General features: G+C 48.7%; 1 protein-coding gene across 2 annotated transcripts in view; it reads left to right on the top strand.

The window, feature by feature from the left end:
- The window catches only part of ACVR1 (activin A receptor type 1), a 46,708-nt gene that overhangs the window by 15,810 nt on the left and 11,979 nt on the right, over positions 1-18,919 (top strand). For both annotated transcript variants that reach the window (XM_036386931.1, XM_036386932.2), the window contains exons 2-7: positions 11,500-11,573; positions 12,104-12,370; positions 12,840-13,057; positions 15,449-15,548; positions 16,310-16,456; positions 18,468-18,743. In XM_036386931.1, coding sequence (XP_036242824.1) covers positions 11,522-11,573; positions 12,104-12,370; positions 12,840-13,057; positions 15,449-15,548; positions 16,310-16,456; positions 18,468-18,743 — 1,060 coding nt within the window. In that variant the 5' untranslated portion in view covers positions 11,500-11,521. The remainder of the gene's footprint in view (positions 1-11,499; positions 11,574-12,103; positions 12,371-12,839; positions 13,058-15,448; positions 15,549-16,309; positions 16,457-18,467; positions 18,744-18,919) is intronic.

The following is an 18,919-nucleotide window of genomic DNA, read 5'->3' as shown; positions in this document are numbered from 1 at the left end:
TGAAGCTTGTCCCTGCCAGGAGCTCCATTTATTGTGAGTTGCAGAGTGGTTTGGGCATGTGTATGCTGGATTTGTTCTGGAGGAGACTAAGCTGCAAGCTCTGTTCCTGGTGTATGGCAAATGTGCTCTGTCCTGAAATGTGGGTGTCATGTTCTCAGCCTCTGCTGGGCAGCTTGGAGCCATATGTGGTAGCACCTTCCAGTGAGGGGACCCAGGTCAATCCACTCTGAAGTAAGAGTGCTGAAATGCATGTTAGGAGTACATGTGGTGGCCAGAAAAGGGATTTCCTGGATTAGTCCATAGGTTATATGTATAATAGTCTGTCCATTTTCTGTGTTATATTAAGTGCATGAATATACTGTGTCCTGTGTCTCTTTCATACCTGTTTGTCCTGTCAGGCTTATTTCCAAAATGTATGAGCAGATTATTTTTAATTAATCACTGAAGTTCTGCTGACTTCCTCCTTAATCTTTGCTTTTCCCCCTCTTTCATTACTGAGTCTAGGCAGTAACAGTTTCTGGTCAGTGGCCCATCCCTGTCTTTCCCACCGTGGCATAGAGTCCTTTGGGGCTTTCTGGCCTCAGAGAGCAGTTCTGGTGAGAATGCTCCCTTCACTTGCCTCAGTGCTGTAAAGCTGAAAGGGAAGAGTGCTGACACTGACTCACTGAGGGACACGGGAGCTGAGCTGCTGCAGTCCTTCTGGTATATGAGGTCTTGGCTGTTTGCTGCTTACAGCTGGGATAATCTTGTCCTCATCAGTTTGTGTAAGTTACTGGGATGAGGGTGGGAGGGGCAGGGGGAGCTGGTGTGTGTTGGTGTAGCAGGGTAAGGGATCCTTGGAGCGTGTACAGTGTTGGCCAGCTGGACATGCGTGCCAGGATTGGAATGGTTTAACCCTTTTTGGCCTTGTTTTTGTCTCAGAAGTGGGAATACGTGCCTGGAGCTGGCTGGCTGACCAGCTGTGGTCGTGTATGCCTTACCTGATGTCCCAGAAATACCATCCTTGGAGATCCCACTGGACTGGGATGTGCAAGACATGTCAGAATAAAGGGTCTGTTGCATGTTTGGTGGAGGAAGATGCAGAAAGGGAATCTGGGTGTGGGAGACTGCTCTGCCTACCTTTGTGCTGCTCACATTCCTCACTTGGGCCCGCAGGCAGCAGTGGGGTGTCTTGCTCATGTGGTTCATGACTCAAGCCAAGCCCAGATGTTTTCATGCCTGGTCTGGCCTATTTTCTGTGAATAATTTTGGATGCCTCAGTCCATTTTATTGTGGTTTTCTTAGTGTCTAGTCCAGCTGAAGTTCAGATGGTTCCTGGCCTAACTGAATGCTCACAGGCAGACATGGCAGCTTCTGCTTTCTCTCTGCAGCTGTGTTCCTGCTAACTTCAGAGCACTCACAATTAGAGCTATGCTGGTGAGAACCTGGGATAGAGTTTTGATGCTGCTTTTTGAGTGGAAAGCTTTAGAGCATGAAACCCAGAAGAGTCTGTCTTGTGGCCAGAAGATGAGTGAAAATGCTGAAGGTTTCTGTGAAGTCAGATCTGGCCTTGTTGGCCAACCTGGCTTTCCATTTTCCACTGAGCCATGAGTGGTAGGGACATGGAAACCTTTTTGTACTGACTGTTGGTCCTTTCCTTCAGCATTATCTGGCTGACAGGTTGGTGACAGTTACTATCCAGAGTATCCAAAATTTATTTCCTCATGCCTTTGACAGCGCTTCAGTGCTTTTTGACCCTTTGTAGGAACAGTTTGTATAGCAGGTTATTTGTGGGAAGTACATTTACTCCTTAAGCTTGAGTTTTCCTCTGATGAAAATGACTTGATGTTGTTTGAGAAAGAGTGGAATGGTCTGTGTGTGAGCAAGAGCTGCCTTGTGTCCTATTCAGAGTGATCCCTTCCTCCATCACAGCCTAAGGGTGAGGAGGGCTGTTGGCCCAAAGCATGTTTGGGTGCTTACTGTGTTCAGGAGCAGTTGGTGAAGGTGGTCTTTGACTCTCTGTCCTCAGTGTGTCGCATTTCCAGTCGTGGCTGGGTGCTCTGTGCAGAGATGTTGGGCCTTGGAAATAGCCGCTGGATATGTGCCATAAGCTCCCTGGAATGGTGAGTGTGGCCTTGTTCCCAGCTGCTGGTAGGTGTGGTGCTCTCGGGCAGTCTGTGCAGAGCTCCAAAGCCAGACTGGTCCCAAAGGAGAGCTCTAGCTTTCATTGTGCTTCACATCTGCAGCTGAGTGTGCGTGAGGTCAGCCATAGGAATTTAGCTGTTAAACAGGGATGAGACTGGCTGCTGTTGGCTTCTGCAGCAATTAAACCAAAAGCCTGTGTGAATCCATGGAATGGTTTTCAGAAGATCTGCGACTACAGTCAAGCTTGGCAAGGCCATGTGAGATGTATGAGTTTGACAGCATACAGCTAAATAGGTGGAAAGGGAATTCTTGAAACAGCTCTGGAAAGAAGAGTCAGAATTGTGTATAATTGTGACACATTTGGTGTTTGGAGAGGTGACCAGGTGCCTGATGGTTGGACTGAGGGGTGCATAGCAGGCAGGGATGGACATCAGCTGGGACAGTGATGGGGAGCTCCTGTACCGGGGGAACACGAGGGTTGGTTTGCCTGAGAGCTCAAAGTAGACACAGCTGTAAGAGCAGCTGAGGAATGCCAGGACAAAGTGACTTGTGAAGTTCTCGAGCTGTTTTAGGCCTGAATGTTAGATGGATCAGTGTCCGAGGTGAGGCTGCCACAGGTAAGATGTGAGCGGAACAGAGACCTGTGGTGGAGGCTGTGGTGCCGCATGAAGCCTCAGGTGAGAAAGGGGGACAGCTTGCAGGATGCTTTGAGGGAGAGGATCACGGTGGAGGCAGAGAACAGGGTAAAGCTGAGAACTGCAGCACTGAGGGTAATGTTGCTGATGTGGGAAGAACAGAAATACCACTGGAAGGTTCAAGACGGAGAAAAGCCTGAGCTGGTCTTCACCTTACTGTCTTCTTCAAGTCGGCTTTGGGTTACATTGCCCTTAACGGTGGGTGCCCCTCACTGTTGTTGCTGGGTTTCACGAGGCTCTGTACACGCCTGCTGCTGGGAGAGGGGGGAGAGGGGAGGCTGAGGAGCACCAGGGCTGGAGCAGGACCTGCTTTGTTTGTGTGTTGGATTTAAGCACAGAATAATGTGGCTCTGGCCTGTCCAAGCAGGCAAGACCAAACTGTAGAACAGTGCTGCTAAAATTCTGGGGTGGTCTAGTATAATCTCTGAAGACTTGACTTTCTTGTGCAGCAGGGGTTTCCTTCTTCTTGGGATTGCTAATTGCGTTCAGTTTTCTGGACTCCAGAGCAATGGTTAATGAGATGCTCTGCTGAGAGCAAATGCTGTTTCATGCCATGTGCCTATGGAGTGTCAGGAGCTGCTGTTCTCAGTCCGATTGCTCTATAAATGTTGGTTAATTTTCTTTGGCTGGCTGAGGCTAGGAGCAGTTAAGCTGTAAGTGGGGTGCAGAATGAACACCTGACTTTGCCGTGTCCCTTAACCTTTCCGACTTTGTAGCAGCCCATCACTCCTGAAGAATGCTGCTCTAATGCCAGTTTAATCCCTCAGCAGTGAGCTGGAGGTGTGAAGCCAGGCTCTCCTGTCCCTCCTCAGTACCCGTGCCATGTACTGTGTTCCTCTGCACCTCTCCTGCCCCTGCCCTGCTCAGGTTTATAGATTTATGTATATACACAAATAAAAATATGTATATGTTTATAATATTTCCAGCTTTGTTGGTTCTATGTTAACTAGTGGCTGTGTTTGCTGAGTCATGCTACCATTGTATTATTCTGATAATGCAATGAAATGGATTTAAAAAAAAAAAAGTTTTGGCTAATTTTTATTAAAATACCCCAAACTGTACTCAGGGTAGGATGCTTGGGCTAAAGGGAAGAAGTAGAATATTCTCGTGGTGATGACCCTGTGAAAATAACTCTGGAGGTTCAGGTTTACCCAGGGTAAATCTGCGAGATCTCTCTGGGATTATTGATGTGCAAATGAGGGTCCTCACTGGAGTGAAATACCAACACAGCTGAGGGGGCACCTGGGGAGTGCTGTGGCCGAGGGAGCGCCTTCACCTCAGCCAGAGTTTGGCTCTGAATGATCTGGCCTGATAGCGTCAGGGACTGCGAAGAAAAAGCATTTGCACCTCTCTAGGCCCCTGCATGTGTGAAAACACTGAGACTGTAGGGAGATGCTGCTTAATTAATGCATTTGTAGGAACTAGACGACGTTGTTACCTTGCAGCAGGGTGTGCCCCAGTGAGGGATGGTCTCTAAAAGCTGTGCACATCATCAGACCCAGGCTTCTCTGCAACCCAGAATAAAGAAATGAGTTTTTAAAATTTGTGTAAAGAAAAACTGGGAGAACCAGGAAAAAAAACACAGTCTTTTTTTTTTTTTTTTAAGGGAAAAAATAGGACTTTTGTTGGTGATAACCAAGCCAAAGATTTGTTTTTGGAAATGTTTGTTTTGGTTGGCTGGAGTGTTCTGCAGAAACTCTGAACAGGCGAGCTATGTAATATTTAACTAGTTGCTGAAAAGCATTTGAAAATGATTAGCAGTCAGTGATCTCACGGCGTTTCTCGCAGAGATTGCGGCGCAGCTCTGGGGCAGAGCGATGTTTATTTGGAGCGCAGGGGGTGCTGCGGGTGCCCCGGGCTGGCGCTGGGCTCTCACTGCGGGCTGGTGGCTTTGGGGACAGGAGCCTGTCCGGTGGCTCTGGCTGTGCCCTTGCTGTGCCCGTGGGAGGGGGCCGAGTGCTGGTGCCCGCGCTCTGTTGCCCTGCCAGGACAGGCCGCAGGGGCAGTGCGAGATGGGCAGCCCCGCAATGCCTGAGCTCCCTCATCACACGCGGCGCAGGTAACAGCTGGAACAGACGCGCTGTTGCTGGCTGCACCAAAGCAGGCCGGGGCTCCCAGAGGCAGGCTTTGAGTAAGTCAAAAGGAAGCCACTGTTACTGGGTGCTTTTGGGTTTGTGTGGCTAATTTAATCTTTTTTTACCTAAACTATTCAGAAACAACTTTTACAGGCAATTCCCAATAATCTCTCAGTTGAAAATGTTTGTGCTTTGGGACTTACTCATGGCTGCTGGATAAATCCAGGTGTTCTGTTTGGACAGAGTTTGTATCTTTATTGTCAGTTTTATTGAGATGTGAGAGTATACTGTCCTTGGAAAGAGAACCATTCTAGGGGAAAGTGTGGCAGTCTGGCAGCAGGCTGTGCAGGGTGCTCCCTTTGCCTCCTAAGCCCAAGGCCTCAGCACAGATAAAGTCACCAGACCCTGATGGGGATTTTCCTCACTTTGTGGGCATCTAGAGTGGCCTTGGCAGAGTGGTATTCAAAGTTATCTATAGCTATGACTTGTGCCTAACAGGGAAAGTGTCCGAGGAACTTTGCAGCTGTGTAATGGAGCCTTTTTCCTGGTAGTTACAGAATGCTCCTCTGGTAGGAGCTGTCTGTGTGCCATGTAAGAGTACCTGTACAGCAAGGAAACGTGTAGCATAATAAAATAACACCTTTGTTTGTATGTGAAATGTGTGAGAAGCCACAGTAATTCATGTGTATCTGAGTGTCTTGAGCAGATACCTGTGCACACCTCGTTCGTGTGAGGTGAAACTGAGCCTGAGCATTCCCCTGAGCAGCTCACGGGCCTGCAAAGCCCCCGTGTTCATTGTGTGCTGCCTCTTGCCCATGTGGAGCTGCACACCTCGCTGTGCAGATGCTCCCAGCGGTGCTGTGATCGGAGAGCCACAGCCAGGGACTTGGTGAGCGAGGGCTTTTAAGCGATGCTGCTGAACACGGGCTCTGCAGGGGAAGGCTGTTCCACAGGGCAATGCTAATCCTTGCCAGTTGCCTCCCGGTGAATTTATTTACCCCGCAAGGCAGCAAACGATAGGGAAAGATACACATGTGTCTTCAAAGGCACTGGGAAGTTGCAGAGCAATTTAAAAGTGTCTGTGCTTGCTTCATTGTTTGAGTAAGCCTTCTGTCAGTGGGTTGCCCAAGACCCCTGTACTGATGCAACAACTACACACAGCCTGAGCTTTTACACTGGGGCAAGTGCCTTCTGCCTCCTGCAGCCACAGGGAGGTTCTGCTGCCCACGTGGAATCTCTGAATGGTTTGTGTTGGAAAAGCCCTCTAAGATCATGAAGTCAAATCATTCTTCCAGCAGTGCCAAGGCCACCGCTAACCCAATGTGCCACATCTGCACAACTTCTAAATCTCTCCAGGGATGGGGACTCCACTACCCTGGACAGTGCCAGGCAGCCTGTGCCAAGGCTGGACAACCCTTTCTGTGAGGGAATTTTCCCCAGTGTGCAGCCTGAGCCTCCACTGGTACAGCTTGATGCTGAATTCTCTTGTCCTGTCCCTGTTCCCTGGGAGCAGGCTGTTTTTATTTCTATATGGCACTCATGCTCTGCTACCTTTTCTTTTTCTTACAAGAACCAAGGGATTGGCTCTTTGTGAATGTGTCAGAGTTACTGACTGGGAGAAACTTCCAGGACACTTTACACTGTGTAGTTGCCTTTCGTGTAGTGTTTTCATTCTTACTCAGCAGTGCTGTGATTTTGCTTTGTACACGAGTACAGAAGAGCCAGTATCCCATCCTTCACTCTTTCTGTATTGTGGTCACTTGAATCTTAGACATTTGGTCTTTCTGGGTGGCACTTTGACAGATTTTTGGAGCTGCAAAGCATGGATGTGTCCCTTGTGCATTTGCAGGTGGGTACCAAATGGAGTTGGTGGCTGGTTTCAGTCTTCTGAATTCTGGCAGCCAGGTTTAGACCATAAGAAAGGGCTGCCCAAGGTTGTTGCTCTCTGATGCAAGGAATGCCTTTGTGGGGCTGCTTGGGGGCTGCACCTCCTTTGTGTGAGATTCAATTAAAGAGCAAGCTGTGAATTATTGCCTTTAAATGCACATTGCTCCTTCTGAAGACACAGCTGTGGATGAATTCAGCTCGTGTGTGGCTGTTGTGGATGGCACAAGTGTGATCCAGTATTATGGATGTTTTCTTTTGATAGGAATCTGGTGAGGTACATGCAAAATATGTACAGCCCTTGGGCTCTTGGCTGGGGGCCACTGGGACTGTCAGCGATATCTGGGTGCTTCTGATCTCATCTGGAAAGTCTGAGTGCTCTCATGTTCCCATGTCTGTGTCATATGGAGATGAAATGCAACCTGAAGTTCCTGCACTAGTGGCTCAGTGTCTGCTGTGGTCTGTGCTCAGCGCTGGCTCTGGGGACTAAAGGCCACTTCCCAGCAGCCAGTGCCTGCAGGGGTCCTTGTGGTGTTTCAGGTTGTCTGGACTGGTTCTTCTCTCCCCTCTGGCTTCTTGCAGCCGCTGTCCCGACAGTCCCAGAACAGAACTTCAGCACACATTGCTGTAAGGCCATACAGGAATGATTTGGCAGGACACAGTTTTCTTAGGAAGAAAGGAGAGAGCAATATTAGCTGTGAAGGTGGAACAAGCATTGGGGTTTCAGGGTGGATTTTGCAGTGTTGGGACTTTATGACCAGAGAGCATAAGGATTCTGTAGACTCTGTTACCTGAACCAGTTGTGTTTTATGTTGGGTGTCTTCACCAAGCATCTGATCCGCCTTGCCCTTGGCTTATTGTTCATTTGGGCTTCCAAAGCCAGTTTAAAGGACTTCTCCAGAATCCAAAGCTGACCTTGGAGCAGATGCTGGCCTGCCCAGGAGCCAGGGTCCCTTCCTTGCCTGCACTGCATGGCAGGTTTGTTTGGAAATCTGGGAGCTGCCACTTTGAAAGAGACTTTTTCTATCAATAGCAAGTTCTAGTTTTCCAATAATAATGTGCTTTTGCAGGAGGAGGTTAAACCCAAATGATCCACATTTCCCTGTATGTGGCTGAGGCTCAGACACAGTGTCCTGCCTCCAGCTCTGCCTTGTGGTGTCCAGTAGTGCTGCATCTGGAGCGTGGCATGGGATGCTGGGATCCCTGCATCCCTGTGTGGGTATGGGGTGTGGCACAGGGCACTGGGATCCCTGCATCCCTCTGTGGGTATGGAGTGTGGCACAGGGCACTGGGATCCCTGCATCCCTCTGTGGGTATGGAGTGGGGCACTGGGATCTCTGTGGGTATGGAGTGGGGCACAGGGCACTGGGATCCCTCTGGGTATGGAGTGTGGCACAGGGCACTGGGATCCCTGTGTGGGTATGGAGTGTGGCACAGGGCACTGGGATCTCTGTGGGTATGGAGTGTGGCACAGGGCACTGGGATCCCTGTGTGGGTATGGAGTGTGGCACAGGGCACTGGGATCTCTGTGGGTATGGAGTGTGGCACAGGGCACTGGGATCTCTGTGGGTATGGGGTGTGTCAGGGAGTGCTGGCAGCTCCATCCATGCCGCGCTGGGATGGCTGGATCCCCGCATCCCGAGCGCTGGGATCCCTGCCCATGTTCCCGATGCCCTCTAGTGGCTCTTGCTGCTGTGCTGCGGTTCCACAGGGCACGGCCTGAAGCTCCAATCAAATGGCAAAAGGAAAACACCTTTTGTGTATTTTTGCTGGTTGCTTGTTAATTCCTCTTCATTTATCTGGGTTAAATCCCAACTCTTCCCTTGGGAAAAAAGTTCTTGTGAATTCAGGTACCAGATCATAACTGGATATCTCATTGATCTTTAAATCTATAGCTATTTTCTGTGGGGATTTATTAAAGAATATTTTGTTCCTTACATTAAAATGTATATTTTCTTTCTCTCTAAACCAGCAGTAACTGGAAGGGGTGTGCTTGCTGGTGTCACTAGAACCAGGCTTTGGTGCTTATGTACATCCATTAATTGCTTTGGGAAAGTAATTTTTTTTAAGCAGTGAGAACAAGATCTTTGAACTCATGCTCTCAAATAATTTTTAAGGGAAAATGAGTGTTTTGTAAAGGTCAGAGGCTCCCTCCCGGCTCCTTCCCTCCTCCAGTCCCCCAGCACGGCTGACCCGGTGTGGCTGGGCTGTGCTGAGGGCTGTGAGCCAAAAGCCCGGAGTGTCCCGGGCTGCCCAGACGGGGTGCAGCCCTTGGTTTGGTGGTGAGGACACTGGGTGGGTGTGTTACAGGCTGCTGCACATGTGCACAGCTCTTCTCAGCAAAGGCAGATGAGATATGCCTTGAGCCTTTTGGGAAAATGAACAGCTGGAAGAGCAGCTTCATAGAAGCAGGGTTTAAATGGAAGTATTGGGCTTTTTTTTCTCCTTGGGAGGACCATGCATGGTATGAATGCATAAAATCTCTTAAAAGTCCAGTATGGTTTGTTTGCCTCTTTGGGGGCGTCGGTCTGATTGCCATCCTCATCCTCCCCCTGAGACATACAGGGCAGGGGCTTACGTGTACAAATATACTTGTGTATATTTGTTTCTTTGTTTTTGTAATTCAGATAAACTGGTTGAAAAGACACCAGGTAAGTCCGTGTAGCGGCAGAGTTTTCCTGGTGTTTGGCCTGCTGCGTGCTTCCCGTGGCTTCAGTCCCACACCGTGGCCAGCTCCCGGTCCGTGTGCTCAGCCTCCTTCCCTGGAGAGCAGAGCTGGGCTCCCCCTCAGCCAGCTCTGGCAGGAGAGGGGCTGGAGCGGCCAAGGGGGGATGCCCTGGTGAGGAGGGTGGAGGCATGGGGGTCTCGGGGCCGCCCCGGGTGTGTCAGAGGCGGGGCAGCTCCCACCAGCGCCAAACAACCCATGCTGGTTTTACCTGGGCCGGGGGCTGCAGCCCTGAGTTGCCTGGGAGAGCTGTGCCCGAGAGCTGCCGTGCTGCTGGCTAAGCTCTGGAGCTGCCCAGCAGTGCTGAACTCAGGTTTTGTGTTTTTAAAGCACCTTTTCCTTGAGCTGGGTGTCGCTGCTGTCTGAAGGGCTCTCCAGAGGGAGAGCTCCCATCCATGCAGCCCCTGGGGTGGCTTTGGCTCTTTGAGGTGCCCTGTGTGCAAAGGAGGAGGCAGGTGCCAGGAGCCGCCTCTGTCTGGGCTTGCTGAGCTGAGTGAGCGGGCACAGGGCCAGGGCTGCTCCAGGCTGTTCTGCCCGAGGCAGAGCAGGGACCCCGACACCAGCCTGCCTCGGGAGCAGGGCACCGACCCCTTTGAGCTGATCTGGAGCACTGGGCCGCTGATGGTTCCTTGGGATAGCTCTCCTCTGCTTCACACTGCCTCCATGGATTGCTCCTGCCCCTGCTGCTTAGCCCTGTCTGATCGCGTTCAGCTCGAGTGTTGAGGGTCAGGTATCAGCAGGGGTTACGGGTGCCTGGGTGCATCAAGGACAAGGGGGAAGCTTCCTTGGGGAATGGGTCTTTGGAATGGGAGGTGAGGTGGTCAGCGCTGCCTGGGCCTTTCTGTGAAGGTGAAAACTGAGTACTTGGGTCAGAAATCTCTGATCATTTTAACTGATGACGAATCAATTACTGGAAATAAATACAGAAGTAATGGCTTGGCTTTCATCACTGAGCACTTAAGAAGTGCTGATGATTTGAAAAGGCACAACAGAAGAGATCTGAAAGGAAAATGGCAATATCAGATTTATTTTCAATTTTCATCTGCTTCAATTAGAATTCAATCTGAAAAATGAAGACAAATACCTGCACGTAAGGAGCATTTTGTTCCATGTGCCTAGGCCAGAGAGTCCCTGCAGGAGCCAACCAGCACAGGACAGACAAACCATTCTGAGTCACCAGCCAGGTCTGTTGGGCTAAATCCTAAGAAACTGCAGAAGAGTTTCTTTTCAGAAGCCTTGTTTCACAGTAAAAAGTGGAGTAAAGAGTGGTCTGTACTTTCTTGTGAAGACCAAGTATCATGGCAAAGATTGGAAATACAAAGGCAAATTCACTCCTTTATTTCCTGTTTTAGAGGGAGCGTGTGCCTCTGCTTTATGCTGGAATCAGCCAGGACTGTTGCACAAGGTGTAGTTACCTGTCTTCAGAAGCAGGGAAATGGACTTGAGCCATTGAAAGGAAAATCCTGGGAGAGGCAACTTAAACTGTGAAATTGCTCTTCAGAGAGCAGCATCTTCCTTAAATACATCTCAGTCTTTTTCCATTGCCATCCAGCCCTGGTTTTTGCTGGTTAATAGAAGTTATTCTGAGTGGAGATCTTCTCTGTTTCCCTTCAAAGCCCAGATAATGCAGTTTTACAGACCACCTTCTCAGTTTAACAATAATTTAACTTTCTAGGAGCTGGTTCAAAGAATGGATCATCTGTATTGCATGCCTGCTTGATACTGGAGAGTTCATATTTCCCTATTACAAGCTTCTGTACCTACATGGTAGTTGCATGTGATGTCTCTGTGAATCTAAAAAGACGTTGCAGTAAATGCATGAATTTTATAAGTGAAGGAAATTATTTAGGAAACAAGAGTTAAAAAGGAGTCCAATCAACGCTGGGTTGTGTTTTGTGTAAGGAACTGATGAAAGGCTAAACACTGCTTTTGGGGTGGCTGCACTTTTAGACAGCAGTGGAAGCATACAGAACTCTCGTGTCTCTCCTTTCTGCAGCTCCAGGGTGGTTGATGGAGTTATGATTCTCCCTGTACTGATGGTGATGGCGTTCCCATCTCCGAGCTGGCAAGGTGAGTGTTGTGTGGGGTCAGAATTTCCGGTGTGGTGTTTGGTAACTCTTCCATGGTTGCTCCAGTGAGCCGTTGGCTTTGGAAAGTGACTTCTGTATCTGGTTTACACTGCTGTGTGCACGTGGAGCTTTTGTGACTTGCAGTGTGTTTAAGGTTTGCTTCAGGAAAAGGAAATACTATTTCCACTGCCATGGAAAGGAAGGAATGGTTCATTTGAAGATCTCTTGGTTGTTCTGTTCACAAACAGCCTTTGGAAAACATTGAGTAAAGGCTTTCTGGGAGTCACTTGGTTTTCTCAGTTTTATATTTTACTTTACTCGAGAGAGATCTCTGTGTCTGCTGTGGCATATCTTTGTCATGCTGAAATAGCTGAATTGGAATCGTTACCTCCTACTTAGTGGTTCTTCAGCACTACCTGAAAACAATATCACTTCCCTTAAGCAGATTTTATTGTCTTATGATTTCGTTACCTCTAACTGAAGCTATTAAGAGCAGGATGATGTTTTTTCCTGGGCTCTTCCCTTTTGCAGATGATGAACGGAAGCTCAAGATGGTCCCCTACGAATGTGTGTGTGAAGGCATCTCCTGTGGGAACGGGGATCGGTGCCAAGGCCAGCGCTGCTTCGCTTCCCTGAGCATTAATGACGGGGCCAAGGTCTACCAGAAGGGCTGCTTCCAGGTCTATGAGCAAAGGAAAATGACCTGCAAAACACCCCCGTCCCCCAACCAGGCCGTGGAGTGCTGCCAGGGGCACCTGTGCAACATGAACATCACTGCCCAGCTGCCCTCTTCCAAAGGTGAGAGCTGAATTCTGCAGGCGTGCATGCTGACAAACGAGGGGGGTTGGCTTTGATCTGCCGTGCTGGGAGAGAGATGGCTCCAGTGCTGGCTGAAGGAAGGCACAGGGTGCCTTTGTGCCCTGCTCCCCACCCTGGGGCCTGCGGCCACCACACCTGATGCCCACGGGTGGACTGGTCTGTGTGGTGGGGCAGTGAGGGGGTGGCACTGTGGGGTTGGGGTCAGGATGGAGGCACTGCCTGTGAGAAGTGGCTCGGTGCAGGTGGGAGCTGTGCTGTTCCACGGGCAGTGCATCCTCCGTGCAGATGTGCTCACACCTGGCTGTGGCACAGCCTCTCTGTCACGCTGGGTGGGCACCAAGGTCAGGGTTGGTGCCAGTCCTAATGGGTTTAAAGACTTTCTCTGGGAATCTGCAAATTTTTTTTTCTCTCTTTTCACACTTTCTCCCTTCCCCCCTTTTTTTCCAAGGGCAAACCTTTCAAGGAGAAGCTGCAGGTTACAGCATGGAAACACTAATCATCGTTATCCTGGCTCCTGTGGTAGTGTTGATAGTTTTTTCTGCAGTAGCTGTGCTGATCATACGGAGAATACAGAAGAACCACATGGAGAGGCTCAATTCTAGGGATGCAGAGTATGGCACAATCGAGGGCCTCATTGCCTCGAACGTGGGGGACAGCACGCTGGCAGTAAGTGACCCACCTGTGTGCAGGGTGTGAGTTTTCCTCTCTTCCAAACTCCCCTTTCCTCCTTCTGTGTGGCCACAGCACTAAGAGCATGTTTTGCTGCCAGGGATGCCGCTTGGCCTCAGGACTTGAGTGGTGCAGCTCCTGTGCTCCCAAAACTGTAGGATTGATGATTTTTAACCAAAAGATGGGTTTGGCAAGTATGGGTCCTTTGACCTGGGGAATGGCTCTGTACTGTTGCTGTTCCTGGAAACAGTGTCAGCACATCCAAACAGCGTGCCTGGCTGTTGGGTGGCCTCAAGTGATGGGAGAGGTGAAGAGCTGTGCTGCATGTGTGATACACAACAGCCTGAAGGGTTGGAAAAGATGTGATGCTAGGTGAGAAGGAAAATACAGATAATTTTGATGTTTAAAACCTTCAGGCCTGACTGCCATGATCTCAGTAGCAGGACTCTGGGATGGCTGGGATATCAGTGATGTTTTGCTGATGGAGAGCAGTGGGAGTTCTAAGAAATGTGCAATTCTTACTCAAAGCTCAGTTTTCAAAATATGCTCTTGCTTATACGGTCTCTGGAAAATATAATGAGCTGGGAAGTGTTCCCTTTCTGCAGGGTGACAGTCGTTTCCCCCTTCCCTGAGGCCAGAGCACAAATGTCCCAGCAGCTGTCCCTCCCTTTATCTGAGCAGAGCAAGTAAACCTTCGGGCAGATGGAGTGTGTTTCTGAAGCAATGCAGAGTTTTCTTCTCCTTGCATTGCTGAGATAAAATGCCCCCAACATTAAGAGGCTGGAAAACATTTTCTATTTTGGTGCTGTCCCACTGTAATGTGCTTTCACTGCAAGGCTGAAGAGTGCCCTGTGTCTGTTGATATTTGTTTTTCCTTTTTTTTTTGGCTCTGTAATGCCTTTGGCTCTGTTTAATGGGCCCACAAAGCTTGATTCCATGTTACTGGTTTGAAACAGCCAGTCTTGATGTATCCACCATGGCCCAGGCATGTGTGCAGCTGGTGATCTGTCCTTAAGCACTGATTTCCAGCTTTTACCACCTCCTCTGTCTTATCTGTGCAAGACCATTTCAAGCCATTTGCAGACCATTTGTACTTCTAGTTATTTAATGTTACTTGGAAATGGTGATAAAACCTGTGAAGAAAAAAAATCAAAATTCTGTTTCAGAGAGCTGGAGAAGCTGGGTGCTGTGAGACCCTGTGAGCCAGTGCTGAACGGTGCCAGCTCTGCTGCTCTGCCTCCCAGTATGGCTGAGGCACAGAACGTAATTGACAGCTCCTGTGCCTAAACGTTCATCTAAGCAGCAAGTCTTCTAGATTCCACATTTTTCTTGTCCATTGTGTTTTAAGTCACTGGTTTTGTCACACATTAGATAAGTTTACATTTAGGATTAGTCTCTGCAGTGTAGCAAGTGCTTAAAGCCCTAAGCTGCTTAGTGGAAGGAGCTCTGGCCTCTTCAAATCTTGTTTTTACAGTTGCTGTAGATAAGTTTGGGGATGTTTATTTGTTTTTGTTGCTCTTGTTTTGCCTCTGATGCAAGCAGGAAGGAAAATGAGCCCTTAGTTTGGGTTAAAAAGTAAAGTAGTTTCTGTCACTCCCAGATTCTTTTTCTTGAGCACTCGTTAAGAGGTTCGTAGAAGAAATGAGATTTCATGGATATCTGGTCCAAGTGCTGCAATGCAGTTTTCTGGAAATAATAGAAAGTAGATTACACTTAGGCTTTTTTATCCTATTTTCCTTTGTAAATAAAGAGTCCAGCAATAGTTAATGCTTTGAACTAATACAAAACTCCTGGCTGTAAAAGTAGCTGGGCATTAGCATTTTACAAGGCTAATGGGATTTTAACATTCTATCAGTATCTTATTCATGTTTATTATAAGCTTACAGCCCAAAGTCTGCTTTCTATGCACTAAAAATACCAGAAAGTGATAAAGCTTTTAAGAAAGATTTGTTACAGAATTTTTTTTTGGAGTATCAATGGCAGATCTTGTGTAGGTGATGCTGGAAAATCCCTTCACCTCATTTATTTGAAAACTGGTTTTGGTTTTAAATGCCGGCACCAGGCTGGAATAGGTATCAGAAACAGAACTGAGAGGACATAAGGGTAAGTAAAAGAAGTGCTGAAAAAGGGCAGAATCTCATGACAGAGGATAGCTGGTATGCCAGGAGTGGGCTTCCAGTGCACAGACAGCTGTTGTCATATATTTATTACACTTATTAGAGAAATAATGACTGACTAAACAAATGCTCTGACCCTGAGTGACCAAATGGCATCCCCAGAGCCACAGAGATACCCCTGAGCTTTAACCTAACCTGTCCTTGGTGCATGTAAACAGGGAAAAATGGCGTTTCTCATGGGTCCTAAACTCGTGCTTTTCCTTCTGCACAGGATTTGTTGGACCATTCCTGCACATCTGGAAGTGGCTCTGGACTTCCCTTCTTGGTGCAAAGAACGGTGGCTCGCCAGATCACACTTGTGGAGTGTGTAGGTCAGTGTCTTCTGCCTCTTTAGTTTTTTGTAGAGCTTTAGTGTTACTTTCAAGGATTCATTACATTTTTCTTCAGCATATTTCTGTTATTAATTGAGTAGTGTTAATTGAGTTTAGGAGGCATTTGGGTCAAAGATACCTGGGGACATTGACATTGAGCCAAGATGCTGTACAGGCACTGAAGAGGTGAGGAAGCTATTGGGGTAAAAAGCTTGGCTTGCAGACAGTATGTCCTGCTCTCCACAGGAAAGGGCTTGGTTTTGGTGGGGCTGGTGGTTTTTAATCCTTTTTTTTGTTTGTAGATGGGTTTGGGTTTTTGTTTTCTTTAAATCATCATTTTGCAAGGAGTGATGATGGAATAGAAATGTAAGGGCTGTATCCCCAGCATTACATTTCCTTCCTGTCCTCCTTGCTGCAGAATTCACAGCTCTGTGTTGTGCACACTGACCTTGCCATGTGCTGCCTAAGTCCCTTCAGCTGCAAAAGCACTTTGATTGCTGGTGGTGAATGGTGACACCTCCCAGTTCAAACCCCTCGTGCTGCACTGGTGTGCAGGGAGGGGAGATCCACACTCCCAGGGCTTGCAGGCAAAGCAGCCAGGGAAAATGAGGGGTGCTGGAGCACAGCTGGCTCCAGTGGCAAGAAGTGCAGGCAGGGGAGATCAGACACCAGGTGTGGTGCTTGGTTCATGACAGTCGCGTTCTGCCTGCTGAAGGCTGTTTGTTAGTTCACAGCTTTCTCCTGTGTTCTTCCCCCACCAGGAAAGGGCCGTTATGGAGAAGTTTGGAGGGGTCAGTGGCAAGGAGAAAATGTTGCTGTGAAGATCTTCTCTTCTAGGGATGAAAAGTCCTGGTTCAGGGAAACTGAGCTGTACAACACTGTACTGCTGCGGCATGAGAATATTTTAGGTAAGTAGGACAAGCACATTCTGTATCCTGGTGTGTCTGGTGTAAAGGTGAGTTACCTGGACAGGTCAGCTGTGAAGCACTGCACGCTCACCAGGCAGCTCGCAGTCTCTGGGTTCTTGTGATAAATGGCTGAAGAGAAATTCTCAGGGAGAGACTTGCAGGAGGGGCTGAGTCTCAAATGGGGAATGTGTCGTAGCAGCTGTGACTGGCTGCTCTGCAATATTCCAGCAGGAAGCACTTAATCAGCCAGATGAGCCAGGTGTTGGCAGCTGAGCTCACAGAAAGCAGTGGAGGTGCCACAGAGCCCTGTGGAAGGGACTGACTCCTGCAGCTCTCATGGCAGAGTCCTGCCCAGTGCGTCAGTTCTGGAAGCTCTGGTGGAGCTGTGTCTGGTTCCCTGCAGAAAGGGAGGGAGAAAAGGTGGGGAGGAGTTTATAATGAGATTTAGGGATTTGAATACTTTTCCTTATGGCTAAGTACAGTGTAATATGAATCCAGCATTCTCTTCTGTTTAACTGTTCTGCTCAGGTTGAGAGTAAGTGCTTTTGGTGTTTAAACTTCAGTTATAGCTGCATGATGTATCCTTTTCCCTGTAAATAGGAAAGTAAATGAACCTTGTGCATCACTCATACCTCATGTGCTTGGTTCTGAGAACTGGGAAAGTGGCTTTGTTGTGTTGAGCCATGTCTGAGGTTTAAGCAGCCCTTTGATTCCTGATAGACGTGCCCTTCTGTCACTGGTGTGCCACCTCTGCAAATAAAAGCAGCAGCACATTTTGAGTGCTGACACTGCCTCACCCAAGATCTGTCTTCAATCAATTTTCCTTTGGCTCCTTATTCTTGCTTCCTGTCAGAGAACGTTCCCTGGCTCTCTAGCTCACTCTGCTAGACATCTGTGTGTTTCCTGAAGCAGTTCCTTTGTTACTACAAAAATAATTTGGTGGCCTCCTGAAATGTGAATTATTGAACTTCCCTTCCCAAGAGAGCAAGTGACTTGGCTGAAATTACATTGCATATTTTCCTTGGTGCTCTGCCTGTGTTTAGACTTTCTTGATGACTGTCAAATTCGTTGGCTATTCTAGGGACTTTTTTTAGATGCAATATTAAACAATAGCATAGATTACAGAAACGTCACATTGAGCACAAGGCAGTGGATATTCTTTCTGACAAATGTATGTGAGCTTCTCGTAAGCATGATTTGCTCCTTTGACTTGGGAATAAAACTTTTGTTGTTCCCAGCTAAATCTGTTGAGGTCACTGTGGATATATGCAGAGGTGACGGGAAGGGAGCTTGCCCTGAATTTGGGGTTCAGTTTTAAGACATGATGTTTCTGAAGGCAGTTCTTAAGGTCATGAGTTTTGAACAGGAAATTTTCTCTGTTTCTTCATAGAAGATCATTGTGGTTGGGCCACACATTTAACCCTTTTCTCAGCAGCCTGCACTAGCTGCCTGGGGACTCTAAAAATGGAAATGGTTATTCCTGGCTTGAGGTTTGAGGTGTTTCTGCTTTCCAGTGTGACCCTCTCAAGTGGGCAGCAGCAAATGTGCTACGACTTGGGGTCTTTCTGCTTGACTGGGAACTTCCCCACCCCCAGGTCCTTCAAAAAGAAGGAAAAATAAAAATATTTTTAAAGTGTGTGGTCCTAACAAGTAGTTTTTTGATGTGACTGACAAATATGTAAATGGGTTCTTGTGAATAGATGTGGAGTTCCAGCATTTGCTTTCAGCACAGTGGTACCTGCAGTTGTCCGCAGTACAGCTGTAATTAAACAGGCTGTGCATTGCAAGAGGGGCCAGCAGCACTGATCCACCTTGTCACAAATATTCAGAGCTGGAAGGGACCTGCGGGGATCTTTGAGTCCAGCTCCTGGGTGGATGGGCTGTACGGGTCACACCCACCACCTTGGCATTATCAGCACCTGCTCTGCCTAGCTGAGCTGCTTTCCTCGGGGAGTCTTGAAGGAGCTCTGTCCGTTCATTTTCTTGTTTCTCCTTCTTCCTCTCCCTGTAGGTTTTATTGCGTCCGATATGACTTCCAGGAACTCGAGCACGCAGCTGTGGCTGATCACACACTACCACGAGATGGGCTCTCTCTATGACTACCTGCAGCTGACCACGCTGGACACGGTGAGCTGCCTGCGCATCGTGCTGTCCATCGCCAGCGGCCTGGCGCACCTGCACATCGAGATCTTTGGCACGCAGGGCAAGCCGGCCATCTCCCACCGCGACCTCAAGAGCAAGAACATCCTCGTCAAGAAGAACGGGCAGTGCTGCATCGCCGACCTGGGTGAGTGCAGCCCTGCTCCTGCCGAGCCAGGGGCCTGGGTGGCTGCGGCTGAGGGAGCGAGGGGTGCTGTGGGCCTGGGGGCAATGTGTCCGTGTGCCCACAGTGACCCCTGCCCGTGAGCCCTGTCTGAGAGCCCACAGTGACCCCCGTCCGTGAGCTGTGTCTGTGTGCCCACA

This window comes from Molothrus ater, chromosome 7, assembly GCF_012460135.2.
Source record: "Molothrus ater isolate BHLD 08-10-18 breed brown headed cowbird chromosome 7, BPBGC_Mater_1.1, whole genome shotgun sequence".
In the NCBI taxonomy this organism is placed as follows: domain Eukaryota; kingdom Metazoa; phylum Chordata; class Aves; order Passeriformes; family Icteridae; genus Molothrus; species Molothrus ater.
Note: the sequence above shows the minus strand (reverse complement) of the source record. Positions and strands in the feature narration are given on the sequence as shown.